This window comes from Micropterus dolomieu, linkage group LG18 (genome assembly GCF_021292245.1).
Source record: "Micropterus dolomieu isolate WLL.071019.BEF.003 ecotype Adirondacks linkage group LG18, ASM2129224v1, whole genome shotgun sequence".
In the NCBI taxonomy this organism is placed as follows: Eukaryota; Metazoa; Chordata; class Actinopteri; order Centrarchiformes; family Centrarchidae; genus Micropterus; species Micropterus dolomieu.
Window position 1 is genome coordinate 25,562,759 of NC_060167.1, and position 16,289 is coordinate 25,579,047.

Consider the following 16,289-nt stretch of genomic DNA (forward strand, 5'->3'; position numbering starts at 1 on the left):
TTCAGCTATCAAGCTCCTCTCCTGTGGAACCAGATTCCAGTTTGGGTTCAGGAGGCAGACACCATCTCCACATTTGAGAGTAGGCTTAAGACTTTCCTCTTTGATAAAGCTTATAGTTAGGGCTGGCTCAGGTGAGTCCTGAACCATCCCTTAGTTATGCTGCTATAGGCCTAGACTCCCGGGAGACTTCCCATGATGCACTGAGCTCCTCTCTCCTCTACTTTCTCTCCCTCTGTATGCAACCTCATCCCTTAATGCATGTTACTAACTCGACTTCTCCCCTTTCCCGTAGTCTTGTGCTTTCTCGACCCTCTCCTCTCTCCTCCTATCACTTCCTGCAGGTGTTTCTGGCTCTGGAGCTGTGGAGTCTGGATCTGTGGTTGCGGGTCACTTGCTGCCCCCGTGTTCCTACTTGACACCCTCTGCTACAATTATTACTAGTCCTATTGTTATTATTGTTATTATAATCGTTAACATTACGATTATTATCATTAACACTACTGTATATATCTGTACCATTTTTCATTTAGTCTATAGCAACATCACCTTCACTGTCTGTACCTCTTTGTGTATATTGTGTAGTCTGCCTCCCTCACTTCTCTCTCTCTCGTTCCATCCCTCTCTCTCTCTCTCTCTCTCTCCTTCACCCCCAACAAGTCAAGGCAGATGGCCGGTTTCTGCCTCTTAAAAGGAAGTTTTTCCTTGCCTCTGTCGCCTAGTGCTTGCTCTTGGTGGGAATTGTTGGGCTTCTGTAAATAACATCACAGAGTACGGTCTAGACCTGCTCTTTTATGAAAAGCCCTGTGAGATGACTGTTGTTGTGATTTGGTGCTATATAAATAAAATTGAATTGAATTGAAACATTTTCTAATGAATTAACACAATAAATTCTGTTCTGGACACACCCATGTCATTTTCAGGCATTGCCCATCAACCTTGGATTCTGGCAATAGACATTTAAATGAGCTGGGTTTGTAATTTGCACACAGAGCTGTATCGTGTGCTATTAAAAAACACGCTAAGCTGTCCCTTGAGAAGTGCTGAGAAATGGCTATGATCATTTTAAATCCCTGGTTTGTTCTCCTAATAATCCTGTTTCATGCTGCTGCTAATAGCTCCATTTATATGTGTCAGCATCCAGGTGATTATCATGGAATAATAAATCTCTAAGTTTGAAAAGGAGAACATGGGCAGGAGAAATATTTAATTGAATGTATAACTGCTTTGGGGAAGCTGGGGAGACGTGCACAAATGATTTACAAATGCCCTTTAAAGAAATGAATTAGGAATGTATGGAATAACGTTTTTCATACATTTTTCTTTGCTGCAGGAGTAGAATATTTCCATGCAAAGGAATGTGCTAGAGTAATGGAAAACAGTGCAACAGTGACGTCAGAGATAGAAATGTCACTCGTGTCAAAAATGGGATCCAAGACGCTCAGCGTAGAGGGATTTCAGATCCCGGGAGCCAACAGGCATGTTGTTGAACTGTGAAAACACTGGAATTACTCACCTCGTACACATTGAACTGACTCTGCCCTCGAGCTAGCTCTCTGTAGCTAGTCGTAAAATCCCCAATGAAGTCGTGGCTGGGAAAAGGAGTAAAAAAAAAAAAGCACCAGCAGTAAGAAAAAAACATCACACAAACACCAGGAGTGATGTTTGGGACAAGATGGAACTTTGGGACAGAAAATCAGTTCCTCGGGTGAATATTTCTGAAATACTTTGTTCACGTTTAATATTCACATGTAGTTCTTATTTTTCAATAAAACATAGGTCGTTTTTTTAAATTAGATGTTGAATTGCAGGTTAAAGATTCCTCAATTCAATACCAGGAGTGTCATCACCATCAGTGTCATTGTGGCAATCAGACTCACCTGCCATCCCTGTCCCAATCGTACACCTCCACCTTGATTGTTCTGGGGGGGGAAAATTCAGACATACACACAGTCAGCTTAGATTTTAACGTAACATGCTAGTTGGTGAACACTCTTACCACAAGGTCTTTTTTAGGAGCTCGTTGTGTGTGCTTTCAATCATATCACATGATCTTCCTTATTAAAAGGTGTTTTGAGTGAGTGAGGTGAGTTGTGATGGCATTATAAATGTGGAAACCAACTGGGATGAGAAGTCCTAAAAATGTGCTCAGAAAAATTTAAATTTAAACATCAACAGACACTCATTTAAGCATAACTGTATGAGCCCGTCGGCAGAAATGATTTTATTTGAACAAGAGAAAGTATATTTGAGCACCTTTCAGCTCACTAAGCTGAAACATTGCTGGGTCCTCCTATCTGTTAGTTCCATAGTGACTCCATATTGTTCAGTGAGTGGCAAGGCTTGGGCGATATTTGGGATCAGACTAGTCTGCTCAGAAACTGATATTTTTTGTACTAAGGGAGGGATTGATTTTTCAGTCGACAGCATGGTGAGACAGCAGGTCTCTAATTTTGGCATCAGAAACACTTATTTTACTAAAGTAGCAAAGTCTTCTGCTGCTTCAAAAAACATTTTAAAGTGCCCTCTGGAGTTTTCTATAAACACACTGCTCAAAAGGGGAACACTTAATCATCACAGTATAACATCATGTCAAGTAAACTTCAGGGATATCTGTCCAGTTAGGAAGCATAAGCAAATGTGAATTAGTGTCACCTGTTTTGGTGCACCATGTGGATTTGCTGCACTTTGCCATGGATTTATAAACGGGAACTGGATGCACGCTACATTCTATGAAAGTGGTGCATGAAGCCAAAAAATTAACCTGATCTTCTGCATAACTTCTGCATCTGTGTTGTGTCATCATAACTTGTGCATCAAAGCTATAACACAAGTGTGCTAGCTTTTCCTTTAACCCTGCCTCTCAATCACTTTGTAATGCGGTGCAGTCCTATGGTTCTGATGCCTATAAAATAACTCCAGATTTGGCTATTAATGCTTGTGGGACCCACAAAATCAATTAAAACAGATGTCACTTTGTTCTAAAATTGGATTAAGGCTGAGCAGCTGGCTGCATCTTGCAAGAGAAAAAGTCAACTTGTATAACCACTCCATCCAAATACTGTTACTTGCAAACTGCAGCGCATGTTAACTTCCATCATTCAAATGAACATCAGAAAGAAAAGACACTGACGACATTTTAAACAAATGCAGCAGAAACAATGTCTCAGCAGAGCGGAGAAAAAAAACACAAAACTTTCTTGGCACTTTCATTACTGAGTCAGATTGATCTCACCCCCATGTCTCCCCTCTCTCCCCACTTCGTCTTACACAAGTACTGACACCAGCCCAGATCCAAAGAAAATAGAAGCAAGTGGCACATCAGAGACTCTTTCCTGTCACTGAGGAATTGAAAGATCCCTGAAATAAGCCCAACTTCCTCCCTGCCACCTGGCCCCTGTCGGTCTGTGGTGACAGTTTGTTCTTTTGAGGTTATCTTCAAGGCTGTGAGCTAGAGAAAATGTGCTTGACACCTAGGTGGTAGAAACACGATGCTTCTCTTCCACTGTGGAAAAAGAGAGGCACTAGGTGGAGGTAAAATAGATACGGAAAGATAATCGCATCAGAGACACAGAAAAGAAGGGAACGGCAGAGACCAATCTACACACAGTGCTGATGCTAGTGGTGGTGCAGTTTTAGTGCACATCAATTTACTCAAATAAAACCAGGAACATGTCATCATGCCGGCTCAAAGCCTTTGCCATCATTTTATTTCTAATCCTAACTTTACAGCTGCTTCAAAGGACTCAGATGCTCAGATCCTTAAGTGGCCCCTTGAACAATATACACTTCAAAACTAATCTTCCACAGATATCTTTAGCTACTATTCTAAGGCATCTTTAATGAACATGACTCATTTTCAGTAATGGAGGCGCATATAATTGAGGCGAAAAAAGGAGACTGAACAATTCTTCAGCACCAATTACACAAATCTGTCTGTAATCTTTTGCCAGGGATGAAAATAGACGATGTTTGGGTCACCCGGGCAAGTTGTTAATGAGAGAGAATTGATATTTTTGATGTTTATAATGAATAATTAACATTAAAATACATACCTTATACACAGACGAAACACAGGGGGTGTGAAGGATGTGTATATATAGAAAGATGGATTTTTCTTCACACATTTGTTGTTAAGCAGAATACACAACAACTTGGAAGCATCTTCCATTTCCCTCCTCTCTCTTCACATTCCCTCATCTTCGTCTCCTTGACTTACTCGTCTGGAACAGGGTCTTTGACATATTGGATTTCTCTTTCTCCGTCTGCAACACTGCAAGTATACTTGCCTTTGCTGTCTCTTATCTGTTATTCTCCTCTCCTTCATTTCTCCTCCTGTCCTCACCCCCTATCCCTTTCCCTACTTTCTTTCTCTCTTCTTTGCCAAAATGTAGTCTGTTGCTTCCTGAGCAGAGTGTATGTATGTATGTATGCAGGCATGGATTTGTTCAAGGATACCTCAAATGCTCGCTGTCACCAGAGACTGAAGTGGATCCTGCCACTTGAAGGACAGCTTGCCTAATCACTGTGCCACCCTGTCGCCAGCCAACAGAGTTGAAAGGTGAAGGTGTTTTTATCCTTGTCTGCGTGTTTTCAAGATGTTTTAAAAGGTTACCAGCAGATCTGACTAAAATATGGTAGACAGATAGCCTTTGGCGATGGTTCAGATCTGGGATTTCCGAGTGTTGTTTCCTAGCAATAACAAGCAACACCTCCCCAATGACAGATTTTGTGCAGCAACACTTTTGCACAGTCCACTCTAGCCTTTGTTCAGTGTTGCTGCACATTGTTATGGATGTTGCCTTTGTGGCAGAATAATTTTTTTCTCTGTAACAAAAAGTTCTTTGTAACGGTGGTCATTAGGGATGCACTAGTCCCACTTTTTCTGTCCTAATACTAATACGGAAAGTAATTTTATTGGCCAACACCAGGTACTGATCCAATGCCAGAGCTCTTTTTCAATTTAAAATCTGTATTCTATACCTCACCGTGTGAAACTGTTCATCATTTTATGTGTGAAAGATGAGGCTCTAACTACACCTCACTTCTTAACTATGAAAGGAAATGTGAATACACCATTATTCCTATTGGGCTTGTGCAAATTTTAATTACATTGTTCTTGAAGATTTGTAAGTTGTTACAGAACAATTTTCAGTAAACTATATTTTATGGGAATTTATCACATTTGGATACCTGATCTGCTTAATAATATCAGGTATGCCGCAGATGCCAATGTATTTGATCGATATATTGAGAAATATGCTGGTGAAGTTTTTATTTTATTTTGTAAAAAAAATTTGCCCCCCTCAACTATAAGTGCTTATAAAGCAGAAGTCCAACACCTTCATCATTTTTGGCTAAGGAAAGTTTTCAAATAAATTATGATGTCTTTTTAAGTGTTAAGTGGGGGTTTTTTTAAGGTGAGTTAACTAAAAAAAAAATCAAAGTACACGTCAAATTATTACTCCTAAAAAGAGGGTTTCTGTCGTTTTAGATCATTCTTATCACAATGGTGTTTGTTCAAGTGTTAATTTTTCTTTGTAAGTTTGGTTTTAATTTGGTATTGGATGTTATAAAATAGGGGTTTCACGTCATGATTGACAGTTGAGCCCTGCTCGTGATTGAGTCAGACAGATGAGTGGGACCTTGACACTGTAGCTCCAACCCTGTTCGATGATGCTTAGACTCTGGCTCCAAATGATGTAACCAGCGCAAGATCGCAGCACTGGTATTCAGGATATTTTGACTTCATTTTTGCACAGTGGAGATGCGCCGCCCATATTTATATACAGTCCATGGTTGGGATGCACATCCTTGTTTTTGTTAACAGCACTTTACACCAGGCACAAACAAGATGCAACACCACACTGGCCAGGGCAGACAGAATAAATAAAGTGCAGATGTCAGTGATTTCTTTAGAGTTGGTTCCATCCACATCCCACAAGGACGTTAATTGTTTATAATGGACTGAGTTGGTGAGAGAGACCGTGGAACTGAAATGCAAAACTAGTTTTTCCATCTTCTGACTTGAGAGTTTGACAGTTCCATAGATACAATTCTGAAGTGCGCAATCTCCCACACACTTGAAGGAAAAAAAGAAGAAAGTGGATATCACATCAGAGTAAATAGCACTTTGTTCCAGCAGGCGGAATAGAGTGCAGCACTATTTTTCAGGTGTCTATGGTATCAGTGCTTTTTTGTCTGGCTCGAGAGAGAAAGTCATGCAATCGGCTGGAAGGATGCGTCGCCTCTCTCAGCAGAGACATTGCATCTTCCATTCTTTGTTCCTTTACAGATGTCAGACGAGAGAGCAGAGTGCCTCTTTTGGAAATGCCCTTTGTTGAACTCGCTCCAACTTCTCCTTTTGCCCTGTGGTGCATCTAACAAGAGGTACATGTCCAAGCTAAAGCACTGATCTAATTAGAGCAAAGTAAATCAGCAGTAGGTCATCCACTGACACACTTGAGCGGGGCTAGTACTCTCAATAGATATAGGTGTTTCAATGCCTTCTCCAACATGCGCTGGGCTTGGGGCTTGGAGTGAGAGAGAGCGGAGTAAGTGCCAACCCAGATAACGAGCAGTTGGAGCCACAGTCACTCCCTCTCCACCCAGATACAACAGCACACACATAGTAACGTGCTTTTATACATGTAATCTGTATCTTGTCTTGTCTTGCTATTTAGAGTCATATCATTTTCCAACCGCAGAAAAATTGAACAGCAGCCTTCTACAGAGACAAGTATGATTTTCCTCTATCTATGACGTGAGGATTCTCCCTTGAGCGTTTAATGTGAATTAACATTAGCAGTCTTTAGCATCACATATAAAGGGAACATGTTAATGTTCATACAACCATAGTTTTTATACTATGTAAGATACAATTATGTATCTTGCATGAGTTGCCGATATCAAAACAGGGAGGAACCGTTCAGAAAATACTTATAATATACCTTTAAATACAAGATTAAAAATTTCAATTATGCTCCATGGAAACAATCAAGATATTAACGCTTAGGCAGGCCATTCTTTTAAGAGACATTTTTTGTTATACCGTATTTGTAAAATTCTCTTTACATCCCGTCAGCAATCAAGAAATCAAATGCTTTGATACAAAAATGACAAGAATCCTGAATCTGATTTGACGTGATGGTGGAGAGCATGTCACCATACATATGACAAGAGTCTCTGAGGGTGGACATTTGGATTCAGCCTTTGGCGAGAGCTCTTTCGGTCCTGCAGTGAACCAAAACCACAAAAGGAAACAACAATAGTCTCTCTTTCAAACGCCTTCTTCATACCAGTAAGTACGGGACATTCGGTCAGGACAGCCAGTCTCTAATTATTAAGGCAAAGCTTATTTAAGTCGACAAACTGATTTTTATCAGCTGAAAGAATATGATCTTAGAGAGTTTAAACATATATACTTTTGACACATGTAATAGAAATTGGTCTGAACTGATTTAGTCCTTTTTCATAGGCACCACATTAGCACTTTTTAAATCACTGGAAGCTTTCCCTCAGTTGATGGATGTAAACAGTAATTACATAGATCAAAAGCATTGACAGCCATTGGAGCTGTGTTTGTTGCATGAATACAGTTCTGATGATAATGTACCATCACATGGGTTGAAAAATGTGTTTTATTTGTGAGTCTCAAGAACTATATAATTAAAAGGACAGACAGACAGACCTTCCCACTCCTCCCTCATAAAAACATGGACACGAAAAAACAAGCCAACACTGACACAAAGTATATTCCTCACCCACGCACAAGTATATAACCTGTTTATAGCGCTGTCTTGGTGATATTTCAAGACTTGCAGCATTTCAGGCTGTTTCAGCTCGTGGCTTGTCACATTTTATTATCCTCGAAGTGTGGGCATGTGTGTGTCTGTGTGTGTGCATGTTTGCATGTTTGCATAGCACAGGAACATTTTAGGAATTGCCTTTGATGTCCAGCTCAGTCCCTGTGTATGATTGATTCTGACAGGGTAGTGACCCCTTTTCGAGCTCATGTGTGATTGACTTGCTCACACAATTTCACCTAATATTTCCCAAGTATCAAATACTTCTGGAGGCAACCCCATATATCTATGTGACAGCCCCTTCAGTAGTACTGTTCCTGTTTGGGATTCACCGTAGTTTTCTGAGCACACACCAGGTTCTCAGCGTTCTCAGTAATTAGAGTTTTAATGCGCACAAAGAAGATAGGACAGACACCTTTTGTGAGAGATACAGTATGCCACATGAAACATTTCCCCCCACAAAAGTAATCTGTCTGTTACTCCTTTTTCATCTTCCCTCACAGCTCCTTCATGATTTAGCTTGTTTTCTTCCCAGTGCTATCTTTTAAATTAGAGGCAGGCAGATAAGCTGGGAGAAAAATGAATTCATATTCTCTCTGACATGACGTGTCTACATTAATTATGTGCCACCTGAGAGGAGCAACCCATCATTACTTTAGATGTTCTGTCAGTAATGTAATCCATTGTTTTCTGGGGCCCAAAGCGTAAAAGCGACAAGATGATAAATAGATCAAATTATATAAAGAGTATTCAAAATATTTGCTGTTTTACTCCCTCATATTAATTTTCTTAATAATGTTTTTTTTCATCAACTTATCATTCGCAAGCCATGGTCTTCTTAGTTACTTTTACAATGCCTGACAAGCTTTCTGTTCACATGCAGTTTGTAGTGATAACTTGGCGGTTATAACGTCTTTTTTTCCCTCCAAGGGAGCATTTTCCTTGGAATGTGACTGTGTATGAAAACTATGAATAGGTCCCAGGCAAAAAGTTAGCATGTTCACAGGTTGACAATCCATTTAAGCCATGTAAATAAGGAGCAGCATTGTTCTTGTATTTCAAGTAAGAGCTTGGTATTTTATAAATAAAATTTGAGATCAAACCCATACTTCATTCTAACACAACCCTGTTTGGCTGCTTAGCTTTTCATATTTGAACAAATCAAAGATGATGCTTTACTTTTTCTATTATAGAAAAAAGGATTTCAAGATGAGTACTAATGAGCTGTTGCTTCCTCAGATAACACGTTTGGCTGGGGTTACTGGACTGTAAACATCCCGAAATCCAACAAAGAGCATGACAGTAGACTAATGTCAGACTCTGGTTCCAAATGATGTCACCAGCGCAAGATGGCTAGCGCCCACATTTAGAATTTGGACTCATTTTTGCGCAGTGGGAGGAAGTGGAGACGTCGTCTATAATCCATTTTTATATACTTTCTATGCAACAGTCCCATGCACACCCTTCAAATTGCGGCAAAATCCTAGTTACAGTTACTAAACTATGATTGGATTGCCGTTCGGGTCAGGGGTTTAATGAATGTCTATTTACACACTGTGTTACACTAGTACATTTATCTCTCTCAGAGATCATCTGAGGAGAATAGTGTTAAAAACAAAAACACCACGAGGAGGTCATTAGAGATTAGAGAGGCTCATTGTGGCTGACCCATGCTACTCTAGATCAATAACGAGGGATGTCCTGAGCACACATCAGCAGAAATAACGTGACAGAAGAAAGAATAGGAGGCATAACTCTGCAATATGTTGAACTTGTATTGATTTCTACTGGTTTAACTCATTTACACCCTCAGGATGTAGTAATGGCTGTCATTTATCTACAGTTTGACAAAGATATTCTGATTAGAGTCATGAAGGAAGTCAATCAATGAAGGCAGAATATGTCATTGGGGAACCACAATGACTATTCAAAGTGTGTGTGCAAGTATTTGTGTGTGTGTGTGTGTGTGTGTGTGTGTGATGAGGTAAAAACAGAGGGGATAAATGGTGCCAAGAGCAGCAGTGAAAGGATAAACAGCAGCTCTGGGGATCACAAAGTGTAAAGAACAGGGGAAGGTTGCATTGTACCTGTCGTAGTCTCCATTGCAGAGCGCTCTTACTGGGATAGTGAAAGGCTGCCACACTGGATTTAATGTGTTCTTCACCACCTCTGTTTTATGGCAGATAGTAAACCTAGAGGAGAAGGAGGAGGGAAGTTCGGAAAAGATATGTTCAAAAGAAGCAGAGATAATTATTTGTTAATTATTCAAGACAGGGAGAGAGAAAGATATGCAAATAAGGGGAGGAGCATGCATCTGAAGAGACAGAGGCACGAGGAAAGACAATGTCAAATCCTACAGTGACAGGAGAGATGCTTTAAATAGGGCTGTACCCAGCTTTGTTTACTGCTTGGCCTGTCTCCCAGCTATATTGTATTTTAGACGACAGAGAATAATTTAATATTTCAGTCTGGCTTTTAAATCCTGTCCCTTGACCACAAGTGTGACAGTGATATGCAAATAGGTGCTCACAAACTCCTATCAAATACCCCCTCAAATGTCCTCTCGAAAAGCACCAATGCATATCACTTCTCTTTTTCTTTTTTCACCCAAAGCCTTGGATTACTTGCTCCACTAAGTGCCTCAAGCCTTTTATAACCCTGTTCTTCTTTTAGCCACACAGGCCTCTAATTTGTACCTCCCTCTTTAACCAACAATGGATACCTCTGGCACATCTGTGGGGATCCATTTCCCCACCCTGCTGTGTATGAAAAAAAAACAGAAAAGCTAGAAGACTAGGCTAATGAAGCACTTGCTAAAGCATCCCCGCCTAGATAGGGCTGACGCTGCCAGAACTACGTAGCCCCTTGGGAGGCTGAACAGCTCTCTGGGAAAGCGTGAGGAGATGGGTGTTATGCATGCCTACGTGAATTGCCATAGAAACTGAAAGTGTTTTTCTTTTTGATGGAAAAATGGAGATTGTGTTTTTTTTTCTTGCTTTCATGCTTTTTTTTTTACAGTAATTGTCTCTCTTTCCTGTTTGCTCTCCTGGAGTCATTTATGTAAGGCATAGTCATGAGACTTGCGAACAGGATGCCTCTGTATGCAGCTTCTTAATACTGTACATACATTTCCATCCTTCCATACTGTATCTCTACTAATGTCCCCACTGTTTTAGCTCTTTACCAGATGATTTCCAGTTGACATTTTTGTTATGTTACTGTGATATTTATGATATTGTACTATAATTTTTCCCCCATGTGTCAAAATAGACTTTCGAGGCTTTCACAGAAGCTAATTTATCCTGCTTTCAGACTAATATCAACTAATATCTGACGGTGTTTTCTTACCATGGAGTTTGGAAAGCTTTTTGGTAACACAAAATGCAGAAACTGTTATTTAAGTGTGGTGTTTGATTGCAGTTACTTCACTGTATTAGGAATACATATCAGTGGAGTGTCTCAGGGGGCTTCCTCCAACAGCAATCCCCCGGCAGCAGCAGCCCTCGCTGGTGCTGCCTTTTGAAAAGCTTGGAATGACGAAAAAAAAATCACATCAAGCACTCACGTTCCATCCTCATTGCTTCTGTAGAAGACCATGAAAGGGTCTGACTTGCCAAAGAAGTCCTTCTTGTCTAGCTTGTTGGCACAGAACTGCATAGTGGCACTGTCCTGAAAAGACAGAAGAGGGGAGAAGTGTGAGGTAGGCTGGGGAGAGGGGTATATAATAAGTTCATTCCGATTAAAGAATGGAAGGTATTATTTATGTGGCCTATTTTGCTTTTCTTCCCCTCCTTCTCTTTTATCTTTATAGCTTACAGCGGGACAGCAGGTAGAGGCAGCTGTATCACACAACAAGATAATGTATACTGCTTGAATACTGTAGTCAAAATTTGTACCTACTGTATGTGTGTATGGGTGTGTTAAACCTTATTTAGAAACCCCATTTCCAGAAAAGTTAGGATATTTTCCAAAATGCATTAAAAACATAAATTCACGTGAACCTTAATTTAACTGACAAAAGTACAAAGAAAAGATTTTCACTGATTTTACTGACAAGCGTAACTGTATTTTGTCAATATTAACAAAGTTAGAAATTCATGCCTGCAACACTGGAAAATATTCCAACTTTTCTGGAACTGGGGTTCCTATATTTCCTGTTATAGTGAATATATTGTTTTTCACAGAAAAATAGAAAAGGTGGAAGATACTTTATTTGATTAACATCAGAGCAACTAGTATGTTAGGATAAATAAGTCAATCCAAGGTAAACATATGTGTAGATTAATCCACTCAACCACTGCAATAATAGCCAAACTAGCAGACCTGTGAGGCTGTAATGGTGGTGACACACCAGAAAATCTTTACTTATAATGGGGGGCTCCACTGTAAGCCCAGAGTAAAGAAACCAGAAAATATTAACATTTAAGATCCTATCAGAGTTTTCGCTTTTTTGTTAAAAGACTGAGTAGTCTTTTAACAAAAAAGCGAAAACTCTGATGGATTATCAAAATAGCTGCAGATTAATTTAACAGTTAATTAATTGTAAAACAATTAATGTTATAAGTTACAGTTATAAGTTGTAAAACAATTAATTTTACAACTTATCGATTCCCAACCATAGCGCTACATCCACCCACAAGTGCTCCTGCTAACATTTGTGCCAGCTGCTTACCAAGTCTAATTCTAACATGAGTAATGGTCATCAAGCTAACCTCTTCTGATACCTGTCACAGCATCTGGAACTCATCAAATGCTTCAGTTATATTTCAGCCTCAGAGAAACATCAAACACAAAGCGCAGTTTCTGCTTTGGGCTCTGTGGTTTTCTAATATGTTTTGAAGGCTGCGTTGCTTCTTGTTTTAGCCAAATAACTAGATGGTGTACTTAATGTTGTTCTCGGGTTAGAGACATATTCAGAACTTTTCATTATCATTTAATTTTAATGTTATGTTTTAGATTTAGATTATAAATTATAGCCATAGTTCTGCTTCAGTAGCTATTAAACAAGGAAATTCTAGATCAAGCCATCATATTGTGAAAAATCTAATACTAATATAAGTAATTACCTCTAAATAAGGGTTGGTAAAATATAACTTTGACATAATTTATGTTATAATCATAATTAGTCCCCATTATGTCCTTGGTTAAAATTATGTTCCAGATAGTTTAACACGGCATGTTTCTTCAACTTCTTGAAAGATCTCTTCTTAGTAGTGGGAAAAAAATAATTTATATTCACCTTCTTCATAACTATTGTAATATTATAAAAACAACAATATACACCTCAGGTCAGAAACTGCTCAACATAGTTTAGGTCACCGACACACAATATATGGTGCAAATGAAATAACTTCAAAGAGCAGCTCCCTCTGTAGACACAAAAGGCTTTTGTACTTGTGAAAACGTTTTTTCACAAGTACTTCCTTAAGTCCCATAAACAGACTGTGATGTGTAAAATCAGTATCAGAGTTCTCCTTTAAAGTTGTGATGAGATCACAAGTCTTGAAAAGTCTTCCTTCTATAAAGCCATGAGATTTGTTAAAAAAAAAAGTTTTTGAAACCGTAAGCATGCAGCCTTTTAAATCTGTTCACATCAACAGGCCAGCAAAACACGACAATCATCTCTACAGTGGCTCCTCATTACGTTTTACTTTGAGAACAGCATGCTGCTTCTCTACTGTTCTGAAATTGCCCTTTACATAACCAGATTAAGCCAGACCTTTAAAATGTGTCCTATAATATCACCGGGATCCCCAAAATATAAACAAAGCGATTGCAGTTACAAACAGCAGATGTGATTTTCACATTTAATTGGATTGCAATATCATCAGCAGCTACAGCAACAAATTTTTTTGCGGTGCAGTTATATATTATATGAAGAAGTAATGACGTCTGAAGGCGACCTAAAGCTACTGTGAATTTCTGTACCTTAAATAAATCAAAGACCAGCAGCAGATGCTGGGAGATTCATTCTCTCTGCAAACCAAGTCTTACTCTTTCTCTGTAGTACACCCTCTCCCCCTAACAAATAAGCCTGGTTGTGCATTTTCTCCACCAATTGTTTATCATGAAAATTTTTACCAACCCAAAATATAAATCACTTGCCTGCTTGTTTTACTTGTTTACTATAACTTGGCTCTCCCTGTGTAGTGAAGTGAAGGTTCCCGACTTATCTCTGGCATATGGACTGTAGCTATGGTTGAAACAATTCAATGATTCATTTGATTACTCGTTTAATCCATATAACTATATAGCGCACTGTTTTGCACGGACATTTATTACTGTCGCACATCGCGCTTAAGCTGTATGAACACAACGTTATTGTGATGGCGCTCTTTGCAAAGTAGAGGAAGAGGAAAAATTGCGAGGAACGAAGAATTAAGTGTCCGAAGTATGGGATTATTTCAAGCTAAAAGAAAACAACAACTCTGTAATGTTACAGTCCGTCCACCGCAAAACGAAATTTATGTGGCCTACTGCAACAGCACGACAGTAAGTAAGCCGCAATCCTCAGGTGAAAATGTACACACGTGAGTTTATTGTTCTCCGCCTGGTTGGGCCGTGAGTTTGGGTTGTAGCGTCACAGTCATGAGTTAACTTGCACAGCTGATCCCGGGACCGGGTTGGGTGCCATGCCGGCGTCAAGCAAAAATACTTCTTAAACCACCGGTCAGCAAATAAATCTGACATTAGGCCAAATTTTTTCAAGCCGTTACATGGCGGGCCAGAACAAAGTCAAATTATTTAAAATCCTTGTATGATTGTGTGCAAGTTTAACTCAGTTGGTACTGTATAGGACTCCTGTTTGGAAGGTCGTAGGATTGGTTCCAACTTACTGCGGATATTTTTTTCTCCCCTGTTAAACAAATTGATTATAAGGACACTTTTGCACATGCTCACAATAAAGCATGTGCTGCAGTGTGTGTGTTTCCCAGCGTTTGATCCGCATTCATAAACCTACGGACGCTTTTTTTCAGTTCCCTGTGGAAATTCAGGGGAAACCAATCTCACGTTTACTGACGGCTTTTTCAGAGCTGTGTCAAGCAAGCTAGAGTCTCTTTTTAATGTCGTTCAGAACTCTTCAAAGAAAAAGTTCTCAATAAACTTTTAAATAAATTTCTCGTGCTTTTATTTTGGAGGCACAATCACCTAAGAGGAAGTGATTGTGTGAGTATCTGTCATGACTGAGATCTATTTCAGCACCAGCCGCTATCAATTTATTTATTTTTTATTTTTTCTGCTATCAAAGCAATCTGGCCGATACTATTAATGGCGGGCCGGTTCTGGCCTGCGGGGCGCCTATTGTCTTAAACGATGCATCGATGAATCAATGAATTAATCTGTTGAAGCTTTAAGTACTAAAATCATCGTTAGCTGCAAACCTAACTGTAGCTAATTTCTGAAACACAGTGGGTTCATGACAGTATGTTCAGATGCTGTAACAGTAGATTGTGAGAGCCCTATAGGCCTTACACTGGGCAGCCATGGTGCCACTAATGATAGTGTAATAGCTTTTTAATGTTGCAGCTTGCACCTTGCGTCTGGCTGTGTGCCCAGTGGCAAATCAGCAAAAGAATGTGTGTGAGGTTGCAAGGGTGTATGAGAGTGTGAGAGTGTTTCTGTGCACATATGTTTATGCCAATTTGAATTCCTGTACGCATCTTGCCACAGTGTCCTCTCTGTGTCTTTATCGCACACAGCCAGGCGCCGCACAGCACACACTTCCCTCTGACACACTGATGAACACATCCACTCCACTCCAGCAGCGAGAGGGGGGACTGTATTCCTGCCCTCGCCCTGAGGACATATACACACCACATATCTGCAACTTGGCACAGCCCTCCTACACAGAAGACTATCTCACTCTATTTCATTCTCTTAAAAACACTACCTCAATCCTCACAGGCAATGTTGGCTCCCATGCTGTGTACTGATTGACACACAAGCACATGAATACTCATGTCATCTGGATGAATAATGGGGAAAAATGTACAGCTCTATTTTTAAAACTGAATCAAAGAAATTTTGCAAAAAAAAAATATTATAAGTTTATATAAAAATAATGTTTTGGTAACAAACCCACAAGAAATATTACAGGAAGAAATAGAATACTTTGAGTCACTATACTCTAAAGAGGAAGAATTACAGCATCCAAGCAATGTGATTGAACATGTGATTGAACAGTTCTTCCCTTCAGATAACGTTCCTAAGCTCTCCGCTACCCATCAGTTAAGCTGTGAGGGGGAAATAACAGAGCAGGAGTTATTAGAGGCTATTAACTCATTTGCATTGGGAAAATCGCCTGGCATTGATGGTATTCCAATTGAAATTTATAAAACTTTTTTTTTAGAAGTAAAGAAACCTTTGTTGACCTCATTTAATTATTCATTTCAGAAAGGAATACTATCTAATTCCCAAAGAGAAGGAGTTATATCATTACTCTTGAAACAAAACCCAGATGGTAAATTTAAAGATCCTAGGCATTTA

General features: G+C 39.5%; 1 protein-coding gene across 1 annotated transcript in view; it reads right to left on the reverse strand.

The window, feature by feature from the left end:
- Positions 1–16,289, reverse strand: part of cpne5b (copine Vb) — a 157,355-nt gene that overhangs the window by 26,827 nt on the left and 114,239 nt on the right. The window contains exons 8-11 of the mRNA XM_046029370.1: positions 11,368–11,471; positions 9,890–9,994; positions 1,878–1,919; positions 1,514–1,589 (exon numbers count right to left, since the gene is read on the reverse strand). Coding sequence (XP_045885326.1) covers positions 1,514–1,589; positions 1,878–1,919; positions 9,890–9,994; positions 11,368–11,471 — 327 coding nt within the window. The remainder of the gene's footprint in view (positions 1–1,513; positions 1,590–1,877; positions 1,920–9,889; positions 9,995–11,367; positions 11,472–16,289) is intronic.